Source organism: Antrostomus carolinensis, unplaced genomic scaffold, assembly GCF_000700745.2.
Source record: "Antrostomus carolinensis isolate BGI_N321 unplaced genomic scaffold, ASM70074v2 scaffold9328, whole genome shotgun sequence".
NCBI classification, from domain to species: domain Eukaryota; kingdom Metazoa; phylum Chordata; class Aves; order Caprimulgiformes; family Caprimulgidae; genus Antrostomus; species Antrostomus carolinensis.
The window spans coordinates 40544-52736 of record NW_010333659.1 but is presented as its reverse complement, the minus strand read 5'-3'; the positions used below and the strand labels follow the sequence as shown (position 1 = coordinate 52736).

General features: G+C 40.2%; 1 protein-coding gene across 1 annotated transcript in view; it reads right to left on the bottom strand.

Moving 5' to 3' along the window:
* The window catches only part of CRACD (capping protein inhibiting regulator of actin dynamics), a 41659-nt gene that overhangs the window by 12310 nt on the left and 17156 nt on the right, over window positions 1–12193 (bottom strand). Inside the window, exons 3-4 of the mRNA XM_010173934.2 lie at window positions 2783–2947; window positions 227–295 (exon numbers count right to left, since the gene is read on the bottom strand). Coding sequence (XP_010172236.1) covers window positions 227–295; window positions 2783–2947 — 234 coding nt within the window. The remainder of the gene's footprint in view (window positions 1–226; window positions 296–2782; window positions 2948–12193) is intronic.

Here is a 12193-nt window from a genome sequence, read left to right as displayed (position 1 = left end):
ATGCTGCAAGACTGGCAGAGACAGAGTTCTCATTCCTAAAATCAGCTCTTACGCATTTCTCAATCTTAATTATTCCTTATTTACTAGCCCCAAAACTGTGCAACATTCACAGAATCTTGGATGATCATGAAACAATGAAATGTGTCTTAAAGCAAAAACCATTAAGCTTCTAATAACTAAAAGTAGAAAGTGACTCAGTGCAAACCAAGTGTAAAAGTTTTGTTACCTTTTCTTCCACTTCATGTCCTGTTCCAGGCAAATTCATTGTTCTCAACAAATCTGGAGTATCAGTGGACTAGAAAACAAGATTAGCACAACTAGATAGTAAAATGTAAAGGATCTAATAAATATGGTTCAAAGGACTTGTGAAATCATGCATATTAGAGTAGGATTTTTACCCTGTTTCCTGTCACTGCAGGACTGATGGATAAACAATTCTTGTTTCTAAATGCTATCAGTTTCTCTTGTTCCTCCTCGAATCACTGCTGCCTGTACAGAAGCAGTTGCTGCTACAAGGCACTACAAAAGGCAAAACACTCACACTTCCTTAGCAAGATAACCAGGTTCCAATCAAAAGAAAGAGCTTTGTAGGATTTCAGTCAGCTCTTAACAATTTTATTTTCTCCTGACCTTCACCTAAGGGAAAACTATAAGCACCTGATCAGACATTAACTCTGCTGCAAAGAGTTTCAACTCCAGTTTATTGACGCCTCCTCTTCTTACAAAGCAAACCAGCTTCCCCAGAGCAAGCGGAGCCTGCCGGTCACCAGGACTCTTTAGCTGCCATCCCTCTCCAAGCCATCTCACAGGAGAGGATTTTTAAGGTGCAGGGGTTGAAGCAGCATTCATCACACCCAGAAACATTGCTTTTAATCATTATATCACAGTATTACTTCATAACCTTAATGAATGTTGGGATGCCATTACACCAGGTGCACATGATTGCTAGTGTAAAGCCTAAAAAAACAGCTTTACAAATACAGGTTAAATAAAACCCAGAACTCTTGCCATTGATCCAAGATAATCAGTTGGGAAAATCAAAAGTCACAAAGCAACACAGGCTCTACCTATTTTAAGTAGAGCCGCACTATGTGGTCCTGTCCACCAGCTCCTGACAGAAGCCAACCCTGTCCCCCCAGGACCTATGCAGAGAAACACACAGAGGAGTTACAAGGCCAACAGCAGAGACAGGAGCAGAAAGCAGGCAAGCTGCCATGCACCAGAAATAAATCTCTGATGGAGCCGGTAAAGAGTAGCTCACAGTAAGAGAAAAGGAAAGTATTGAGTACTCTGGCTGACCCTATGCATGTTTTGATGGTGTCTGCAATCTCCTCCGAGTAGGGAAGTTTGCTTCTTCAGTATTTGGAAAAAGAATTATGCAAAGGGGCATTCATTTTGTTTTCAAAACATAATATTTAAAAGAGTAGGTGGTAAGGACTGAATCTCTTCCTCTTTATTACACAAAGATACCCCAGTGTTTTTTAGTGCTTGAATTGTTTTCTCCTTCGAGCTGGAGGTCACTAGGTGATTTTCAGGTCTCCTGCAGGACCCAGCAAGAAGGCTGTCTGCAGAGAATGTATATCGGTATCAAACAGAGAGTCTCACTTAGTACCAGGGCACACAGACAAAACTCTCTGTGCATGTGGGATGCTCTTGATTCACCTTAACTGATTGCTTCAAAGGGGAGTATTTGTGTAGCAGAAGAAACACACCTTACTTCAGCTGCATTTTTATCCTTCCAGACTGCACAGGGAGGGGCATGAGTGTGCAGGTCTTACCCAACTGCCTGGCACCGTGACAGATCCAACCACAGCTGCGAAGGAAGTGGTCACAGAGGAGCTATGTCACCCCTTGAAGACTGATGAGGAATTTGTCCCTCATCAGTCCCTTCTGTGTGTTTGGCTGAATACAGACATGAGCTGCAGAGGACACTTACTACCTTTGCCTTTCACACAGCTAGCACTGGTGAACACTGTCCTTCCAGGATCTTAAGGTCTGCATGCACATGGTGGGTTGCTGCATGCCTTCCTCAAGGGGTCCCAGGCACAAAGTCAGCCACGTCCAGCCAGGGAAGGATGTCCCTCTGTCCCCAGGACTCCATTCAGCCATATAGTGATACAGAGAACCAGTGTCTCCTTAGAGGATTTCCAGAGAGCTTCTGTCACTCGCCATGTTTCTTTGCTATCTGAAGTTGACCTTTCGGGAAAGCTGAATGCCCACAGTTTGTGGTATCAAAATTTTCATGGATTTTTTCATTAATTATCCAAATATTATTCAAGTTATACTGGATGTTTGGAATTAGGAAGCATTCTCAAAATGTTTCTCCCTCTTCTTTGCCTTCAGTTCCTGTCCATGAGTAATATGGATTACTCCAAGACCTAGGATTTTACAGATTTAGGCTCCAGACCCTTCTCATTTTGGAATTACTTTTATTTTTGCCATTTGATGCTGTGCATAAATTTCCATGCTGGGAAGTCCATTATTTCAAGACATTTTCTGTCTCAGAACAATTTCCTGTCTTCTAGCGACACCGCAAGTGATGTCTGCTTTGCTGGAAGTTCAGAGCAGACGTTCAAACCGGTAATTCTGTGGGACCCAGCTCAGGATGCCAAGAGAACACGCTTCTCACCACTCCAAGAAGCACAAACTGAGAGATTCCACCCACATAAAACAGCCTGCTGAGCTCAGCTGTGCCTCACTGGAGACATCTGCTATGCCCCAGTAAACTTTACTGTTTTAGTACCACTATAATGCCATGAATACATTGATTTAAAGTGCTTACTTTATTACCACTGTCTGAGATCACGGTGTCCTGCTGAGTCTCAATCTCCATAGGGCTACCGAGCAGCATATCCTCTTCTATGCTAGCATTTGCCTCCCCCATTGTCCTCACAGAAATAGTCATTTGTGGAGGCTGCCCAAATTTTATATTCTTGGCCAACTGTTGCTGAAAAACAAGAAGAGAAAAGGAAAAAAAAAGGTGTATATATATTATGAGCAAAACAAGCCAAGTCTAGCAGGTACCCCTTCTACATGTGAAAGCTGCACAGAAACACTCAAGGGCAACTTCTGCCTCTGGACAAAAAAAATCCAACTTGAAGTTCACATTGCTGCAACATGGTGGCCACCTCTCTTCTTTCTCCCCACAAAGTGACTAAGGTCAGGAATTTACTGCATGACTTCTGATTTTGCATGATCAACTTGAGTTCTTGTCAGTGCTGTCAACTTTTGCAAACACTGAGAATTCTGAAACATTCCTTCTCTTTTTTTAATCTATGTCCTAGTTTAAGACGTTATTTATGCAAGCTAATTATGAAGCCTTACTGTTGCAAAGAAATAAGATCATGAGTCAAGTGTACCCTGAGAAGCTAAAACAGCCCCCAAACCCAATTTTTTTCTTCTCCAGTCCCCAAATCCTGCACCTCATGCATCTGTAGTTCTTAAAGACATCTTTATTGTAAGGTTTAGTCATAAGTTTTAAATGTTACGGGTTTAGCATAACCCCGCCTTAGAGGAGGAAAATTCTCAAAGGAGGGGAAACTCAGCTTCTTTTAGATGCTTGATCTCACAGGAACAGTGCACAAACTCATGTCTGCTCATGCTCACGTGCACTGCCACATCACCACTTTTGCACAAAGAAATTTATGCAGGGGACATGCAGTAGATGAATGGATAAAAGAGCTTTCCCACCATTTATTTTCCTTGTTGAAGTAATCTTCTCTCAAGGGCTACAAGAAAGTGCTCTTGAATTATATCAAGAGTAAGATGAATAAAATAAGTAGCACATAATATCTGTCCTTCAGTAGAGTGAACTGGAAAAATTACAGCCCTGGCTACTGCAGAGACACTATTCAGTCTTTGGAAGTGAGCTTTTTGCAAAAGAGTTAGAATAAATTTTCTAGAAGGAGAAAATGGAGTAAGGAACATTTATTGATAGATTTTTCTTCCTGAAAGGCCAGGATGGATGAGGCTTTGAACAATCTGGTCTAGTGGAAAGTGTCCCTGCTGATGGCAGGGGGGTTGGAACTAGACGATCTTTAAGGTCCCTTCCAACCCAAACCATTCTATGATTCTATGAAATATTTCAAGGAATCACTCTCAGTTAGGAAGGAAGGAACTGTGGAGTTATTTTCCTGCTTTACTCTCTTTTAAGCACAGAAAATTCTTCAAAGATCTCCCTTTTCTGTCTTGTATTACTATGAACATCTACAGCTCAGCAATACTCAATTCAACTGTGCAGCTTCTATTCATTGGGAGTATCAGGTACATAGGTGGACCCCTGACATGAATTTGCTCCTGAGAACTGCAGAAGACTGGAGCAGACAGCATGTAAAACAAAGATGGGTTTTTTTCCTATAGCACTGAATCAGTAACATGACTTAGGTGAGCAGTTGGCAAAGGATGATACGCTTCAGTAGCAGCAGACGGACCTCTAAAAGGATTCAGGTCAAATCAGTCTTACTTGCCATTGTTGCCCAGTGGACTCGAATCTCATATAAAGTTTATACATATTACCCCAAAACATTTCTAGATTTCTGTATTGAACTATTAAGACAAAAACTACATCAGAGACTCCTAATAATCAGGTTTTTAAATTAGAATAGTTTTTCTCAGTCTCCTCATTGAGTTACACTTTATTTTTGTCCATTTTCCATCTAGTACATAATTTTTGGCATAGTGGGCAGTTCTGAATGGCAGTTTCATTCCTACCCAGATTACTGGCAGCGTATCCATAGTCTAAAGGCAAGGGTTTCACCAAGTCCTCGTAAGCTTTCGTGTTAGCAGTGTAAATCTCTGACTTCAGATCTTGTGTTTCCACTGTGTAAATTAGAGTTGGAGAGAGCATAGAGGTCTGTATTAGTGTGAAGGCTGGCACAGAGGTCTGTATTAGTGTGAAGGCTGTAATTCTGCTCTGTTCCTGCAAGTCCTCTGATGCCAGTAGAAAACTACTTCAGAACAGCTCCTTAATTTGATAACATGTTTTCTAAGTTGAGGCTGCTCCTTTCTTCTTACAAAAGCCATATTCCTAGACAAATAGTTCTCGCAGGCAGAAAACTGGAACTTTCAGCATTACCTGAGCAACTACCCAAGAAACTAAGGATTTGCACATCTGTTCCATGACGAGCGCATGCACACATGTACATACTACTTGCAATGTGTTTTGGAGGAAGGCATGGAATGTTATTCTCTTGATCTTCTGATCAAGTTATTGATCTTGAACCCAAACCATTCTATGATTCTGTGAGTGTGCAATGCACACTGGGAGTTGAGTGGTGATAGAGCTATTGTGGAGAATGGTCTGTGCTTTGAAAAGAATGTCCTTTTTAATTGTCATCAAGGATGCCCGAGGGCTCTGCTGTAAAGATGTATATTTGTGTATATAAAAGTTTAAAATGTTATCTTCCTGATAGTTCCAGGGCATAGCGTATCCTCAGTATTTATGGACTGTACACAGGTGTTTTGTTTTTTTTAATTACTTCAAAGTTTGAAAAATTTATTTGCTCTGACTTGCATAAGTAAGTTTGAATATTGAAGAAAAAAACTCCGGTAGACCTCATATTCCTTCCAGGACTGAAGGCTCTTCTCTTTATTATTTATTTATTGACTTTTTTTTAAAAACAAATTTAGCTTAAATGAATGCCACTAATAGTTTTCCATTTGCCAGTTTCTTTCAGTGCACTCTAATCTGCAAAGCTGATGCTGAATACCAAATGTCAAAATCTCAAATAACTTACTGCTGACACTGAGCAGATTTACTCTTATTGCTTTCAAAGAGCAATGTAAAACCTGCTCCTTGTTCTTTTTTAAAATGTGCTTATATTGTTACTACAATGCATTTATCCTCTCTCAAAAAAATTCATACGGATACATTCTCTACCTGGTCAATCATAAAACCCCCAAAAATGCCTCATCTGTGAAAGAAAAGAAAAACCTCACAATTTTTACTTGGAAGAACACACACAGCCCAACCCAGAGATGGAGAGGTTCACCAATTTTAGCTCCAAAGCCATTGCGAAGAGGCCATATTCCCTGAAAAGAAGCATCTGCTTTAAATTTCTCAAAAGCTTCTGTTAGATATATCTTTTTAAATATAAAACTATAAATGCTCTGTACTTGAGAATTCCCTGTGCTGATAGCACATGAATTGATAATGGTTGCCTAAGGAGGATTATGTGCAGCTCCGGTCACTAGAAGCTGAAGACATGACATTTTGTCCTTCTACCACTGTGCAGTCATGTGTTTAAATTCCCTTTTGGAAATCTCCATAGATGCATAGTGGCCTCAGTTAAATGAACCTGGTCTCTCTGCTCCAAAATCTAGCTGTCAGCTAGAAGCACAAGGAAACAGATGAAAGTTTCCTGCCTGCACCTTTCACTTCCACCCTTACCAACTCCAGTGGGCTTTCCCAGTCCCTCAGTGGACTTCCACAGGGCTTACAAACCCTTCTCAGCAGCAAAACAGCACAACTACCACAAATGACTACTATACCATGAAACAGCAGCCGGAGGGACCACACACACAGGGGAGCTTCTGAATGGGATCATCAAGCTGTGCTCCAGACCCGCTTTACCTCATCTCTTACCACATAAGATTTTTTTTTCCTCTGAGATTCAAAAGGTGCATGAGAATTTATTTATTCACACCCAACCCAGGTGCCTATTGGTGCGGTGCCACTCAGCGTAAGGTGAGGGGCAGGGCTACACATCTAATAAAGGTAAAGAAATATTGTGAATTCAAAAATAAGTTTGCACTCATCTGATTTTCAAAATCGTCCTCAGTAACTGGACCATGACACTGGCCCATTTTTATGTCAAGCAAATAAAACTAATTTGCTAAAATGTGATACTATTTACCTGATATCTTAACATCAGTTAAATTGCTCTGCACTAGTTGGCACCTGCAGCAAATTAAAAAGCTTAGACTTTCAAAGCACTCTTTGTGTTGGCATAGGAAATGTCACAGAACAAACTTTCCATATTAACCGGCAGAGAGCCCAGATCAGGCTGTACATCTCCTCTTTCACTCCAATTTGGCTGTGCTTCTGTGCACATGCCTGCTTGCATGCATGTTGGATTCAGCCCCCTGCAACCACATCATTCTTATGGCTTCGTGCCTGTAGTGAATCCAAAACCGGATCCACTGAGTTGCTTACTCTGTTCTGTTTAAAATCATTAAAACAGAGTGTATTATTTCAGCTTCTTACAAGAAGCACTGGTAGTATTTTGCCTTCGACTCAAATACCTATTTTTCATGTCTGTTTGCAATGCCTGCATATATATAAAAATTAAATTATGTTTTCTATTTATATATAATTGTGAAGTACTGACTTTGACAACAATACTTGTCCTAAGAACCACCACACTATTGAAATTCTGCTTGGTCCTGTACAGTCTCTCACAGTGACGCAACAATCAAACGCCTTGGGAATATATAAGAAGAGGGCGAGCCCATACTGAGATTTTCCTTGCAAATGCTCCAATGATTTGTGGCATCTGAGGACTTCTGGAGTCAGTAGCCATTTCGGAACTTTTCTTTTATGAATTTGCTTCATTGCTCTTTGAACTTTTATAAATATTTCCCGAACAACAGTGCTGTATAACAATGAGTTATACAGTCCAATTATCCATAAAGAAATATTTATTTTGGTTTGAAAGTGTTAGTGGTTTCAACTGATGCTCATGTATTCTCATGCTGTGGGAGACTGAATAATTGTCCTCTGTTAATTTTCTCAATTCTACTCATGATTTCATGTATCTCTACCATACTCTTTCTCTTATCATTTATTTTCTAGGTTGAAAAGACAGTTTACATAATTGTTCTTTTATGGAAGCGGGTCCGCTTCTTTATTCAAACAGGAAAATTTGCAGTGCAACAACCCACATAAGATTTTTTTTTTTTTTTTTAATCAGAGAAAATAAACTGGAAAGCATCATGTGAGAATTTATATTGCTATAGCTGGAGGCTCTAGAAAGTAAACTAGATGTAAAACTAACATGTAAACCTTTTGAACAGGAGGAAATTATTACCACTAGTGGTGGATATAAAATGCAGGGAGAGAACTATTCCACTCCATTTCTGGAGTAGCATGTAATTTGGGGCACTACACTTTGAGAAAGATTTTGGGAGAGTCCAAAATAGAAGAATAGTGAAGAAGCAAACTGCATATGAAATTACAGAGGCTCTCTAGAGATATGTATTTGGAGCAAATCCACATGCAAACGAAGATTTCAGTATACAGTGACAATGCACCACTTACAGATGCTCACGTGTTTAGAGCAAGACTTTCTGGAGAAGCCGGAAGATGCTTACAGGATCTGCAGCTTTTGTCACCTGAGTCTCCCCTTGCAGTGTAGCAAAAGCAAGCAGATAGGGGTAAGGAAAGTGGAAGCTCATTTCCAGGGCTTAATATGATCATAGGAAAAGAGGGTCTGCCCCAGAAATGCTAGAATGATTAAAAACAGATTTATAAATTCAGTTATAAAGTGAAAAAAATTGTCAAATGTGATGAAAAAATTAGGCTGCAGTGGCACTAGAAAATACTGGCAACGGATAAATAAATTGTAAGAAATAAAAAGCCGGGCAATCATGCAGTGAAAATTCACTCCCAATTCTATAAAATGCAGAGCTTCAAGTTAAAAGATAACAGCTTTGAGGTTTAACTAATGGCTTTGTGGCCTTGTTGAGATCTAGGCAATATCAAACACAAACAACAATGTCAACGGGTTGGCTGGTAGCATACAGATATGCAATGCACAGTAGGGGAGGCACTGGCTTGATCATTAACTAAGATATGTTAATGACTACAAGAAACGAGAATCTAAACTGAACAGTCATTAGGTCTGACAGGAAGAAAGCGATTGTGAGCATTCATCATTACAAAGCCAGGGAAATTTGAATTTAAAAAATGGTCCTTTAGAATTTGACCCAGAAGCCTGGATCCCCGAAATGTATTTTATCATAATTAATTACTGCATAATAAATGGTGTAGTTTACTAATTTATAGAGCAGAGGTTTGGTTTGTTTTAAACCACATGGCCACACAAAACTGAAAAAGATGTATCCCAATACTCCCTAAATGTAGTAAGCCATATGCCATACTCAATGTCTGGTATTTCTTGCAGCTGAGTGCCACAGCCTCATGAATGCCAGATGACCAAGTCATATTCAGTGAAGGCAGGAGGTGGAGAAAAAGCTGTCTTCCTGCCTCCAGAGGCAGAAGCAAAGCCACACGACAGTACTGAAACAGCAAAGGGGAGCTAATGGCTTAGACACATCAAGATACTAACACTCAAAACAAGTCTCCATTTTACTTGCCGCAATTTTTGTGAGTCTGAAACAAAAGCTGTTTTCTGTTAATTTGCTGATCATTTCTGGCAAATAGCAGCAGAAAGAAGAACAGTCACATCTGTGAAATGCGAAGAAATGGATCTAACACTCTGATGCAAGAAAAAACCTCCATTACCCTATGAAGTGAAGGATGAAAGAACAAGCTGACAGAGTTTCTTTTACATTTATTCTGACATACTGCTAGATTTAGATTTTAAACATTCCTTGTGTCCCATTCACAGTCCTGTATGAGAAGCAAAACACCAGACCCCAAGAAACTAAATGAGTTTAGCATTAAGAGTACCAGTGCCTGGTGTATCACCTCTTTGTAGGAGCAGGTTCAGGATGGCTTTCAACACTGGATCTCAAAAACTAGGTAATGATAAATCTCAGCAGATCCAAAGGACAAGGAAAAGACTGCTTTTACAACAGAAGGCTTGAGCCAACACAAAGTAACTTCAGGATACAGAGGCTATTGGAGGTTAACAAGAAGTCAGGCTTTTCTCAGCCTTCTAGCACACACTAAAACCTTTGAACATGACCAGATCCATTTACAGAAAGCCTGATAAGAAGAATGCTGCCAATCTTAAAATCAATAAAAAGAAATGAGAGCTATTCCAGAAAGAATTTACCTTGCACACATAATCAGAGAGAATTTCTACAGTAAGAAGTTGAACTAGTGCATACGCTGGCCAGCTGCCCAGACTGCTACAGAGTTTTGCACCATTACACAACATTTTTTGTGGGTTCACCAACGCTTCAAAGTCAGCAGAAGTGCAAGGAGACAAGGGGGAAACACTTTGTTGGTCAGCAGAATGGTATCCAGCATTCTCAGTATCAAATGACTTGCCTTTCTAGTCTGATTTCAAAACCCTTCACCATGCTATCAGTTGGGCTTGTAAGCATGGTGTCTCTTCCAAAAAAAGATTTACATTTTCCAGGAATGTTTACTGGAACCAGTTTTTCCCCCCAAAATCCCCATGAAAATTTTTAAAATCTACAGAGGTTTTGATCTCTGTTTGGAACACAATGAGTTCAGAGCCAGCACAGGGCACTGAATCTTGGCAACACTTCTTTACTGAGGAGCATCTTGCCAGGCAAATGGAAACTGGAAATGCTGTGCTTCCACCGTGACATACAAGCCTGGGAAAACCACAGTAATGCTGGTGGCTTAGCAATTACTTTACTGGGAGCTGGCTGCAGAACTGGTTTTAAGGAGTGGAATGGTCTTCAGAAGAGGTGACTGTCTCCTCTTGTTCTATCACTTGAAGAAATATGGATGTTCCCAGTGGGAGTAAGCTTTCAGAAAGGGACTTCAAAGTAGATGCAAGATTCTGATACTGGAGACCAAGTACCAGCACTTTCTGTGATTGCAAAATCATGCAGCAAACACAGTCTCCTTTTAGAATACTACAGCAGGGAAAAAAAAGGATGGGCTAGGAAGTGGAAAGCACATAAAACCTTCAAACAGGAATAACAGCCCAAATAATTGGTCAAACCTGGGACACAACTCTAAGGACAACCTAAAAATGTGCAATGGGATTTTGGCATGATCTTGCCCTAAAACTCGGGGAACAGCTGCAGAAATCATGGCTAGGGAAACAGGGACAGACATGGCCTGGATAGCAGGTTTTGCAGGTACAAGAGGTGGCCCCCTGGGCTTGTTATATGGAGCCTTCCCACGGGGTTATGAAAAAAAATCCATGGACATTTAGATGGATGTATAACTTCTATGTAAACATGTAAATCGTTAAAAGTGTAATTTACAGTCTATTATGCATTTCCTTTCTGATTCAGTGGGTTGCTCTGCATATCTCCATCATCAGTAGAGTCGGAAAAGTTGAAATGGGGATGTTGTTACAGGCTGGGATGCAGCTATATTGCAATTATAAAAATGAACTACTGTCCAATTTTAAATAAAAATGTGTGCACACTTCTGACATAAAGCAGCTGAAACAACACTCTCCCTTAAAATACATGCAAGTAACCACCCCCGAAAAAAGGCTCATGCAAAGTTCACACAAGCAAGAGAGTATCACTGGCTATTCATTTTGTGACTTTCAAGAATGACTATTCTTGCTTTAATTTTCTTGTTACCATTTGCTTAGTGAAGATGTATGTATGCAACTGCATAACTGTATTTTTAATCACATTTCTGAGTTTAGTGAAGGCAATAATTTCTATTCAGAATTTTAAGGTGAGTTTGGAAATGGGAGACACTACTCCTACATAGTGAACAGATATTCAGAGAAAAGCTAATGTACTGAAGCCAAGACAATAGATCCAATGGAAGTCAGTGGGCTTTGTACCCAAAGGACACTCAAGTGTTCTGCAAGACAGGTCCAACTACTTCATGTCTTTGTCCAGAGTCAGCAGTCATTTAAAATGCAGTGATTTCTAGCCTGGAAAGTGCACCCATCGAATCTACCTGACCCAGGGAAATTTAAGCTGAAAAACCAGCACAGAGAAATTGGAGCTGTTCTAGTGTGGTTTCTACTTCAAAGTTCATCCACAGTCAGCAGAGCCAATGCTGTTCGGGTGCTTTGTCTGCTGACAGCACCGGGCAGGAAGAAGGAACAATTCCATCCTGAAGGTCAGATCTGTCTACCATGCATGATCTCTCACTCCCCAGAAAAGATGGACTATGGGTAGACTTTAGAGGTAAAAGAAATTAATGGTATTTTACTAGGCAGCTACAGAGTAGTGGCACATACACAGCATTAAAAATTTATCAGCATTTTGACAGGACATGTCAGTATCCTGAGCACTAAACTGAGATGTGCTTCTGAAGGGCAGCTCTTTCAAGGTCTAGATAGGCATAGAGATGGGAATCTTACAGATGTACAAGATGTAAAGCAAAAACATT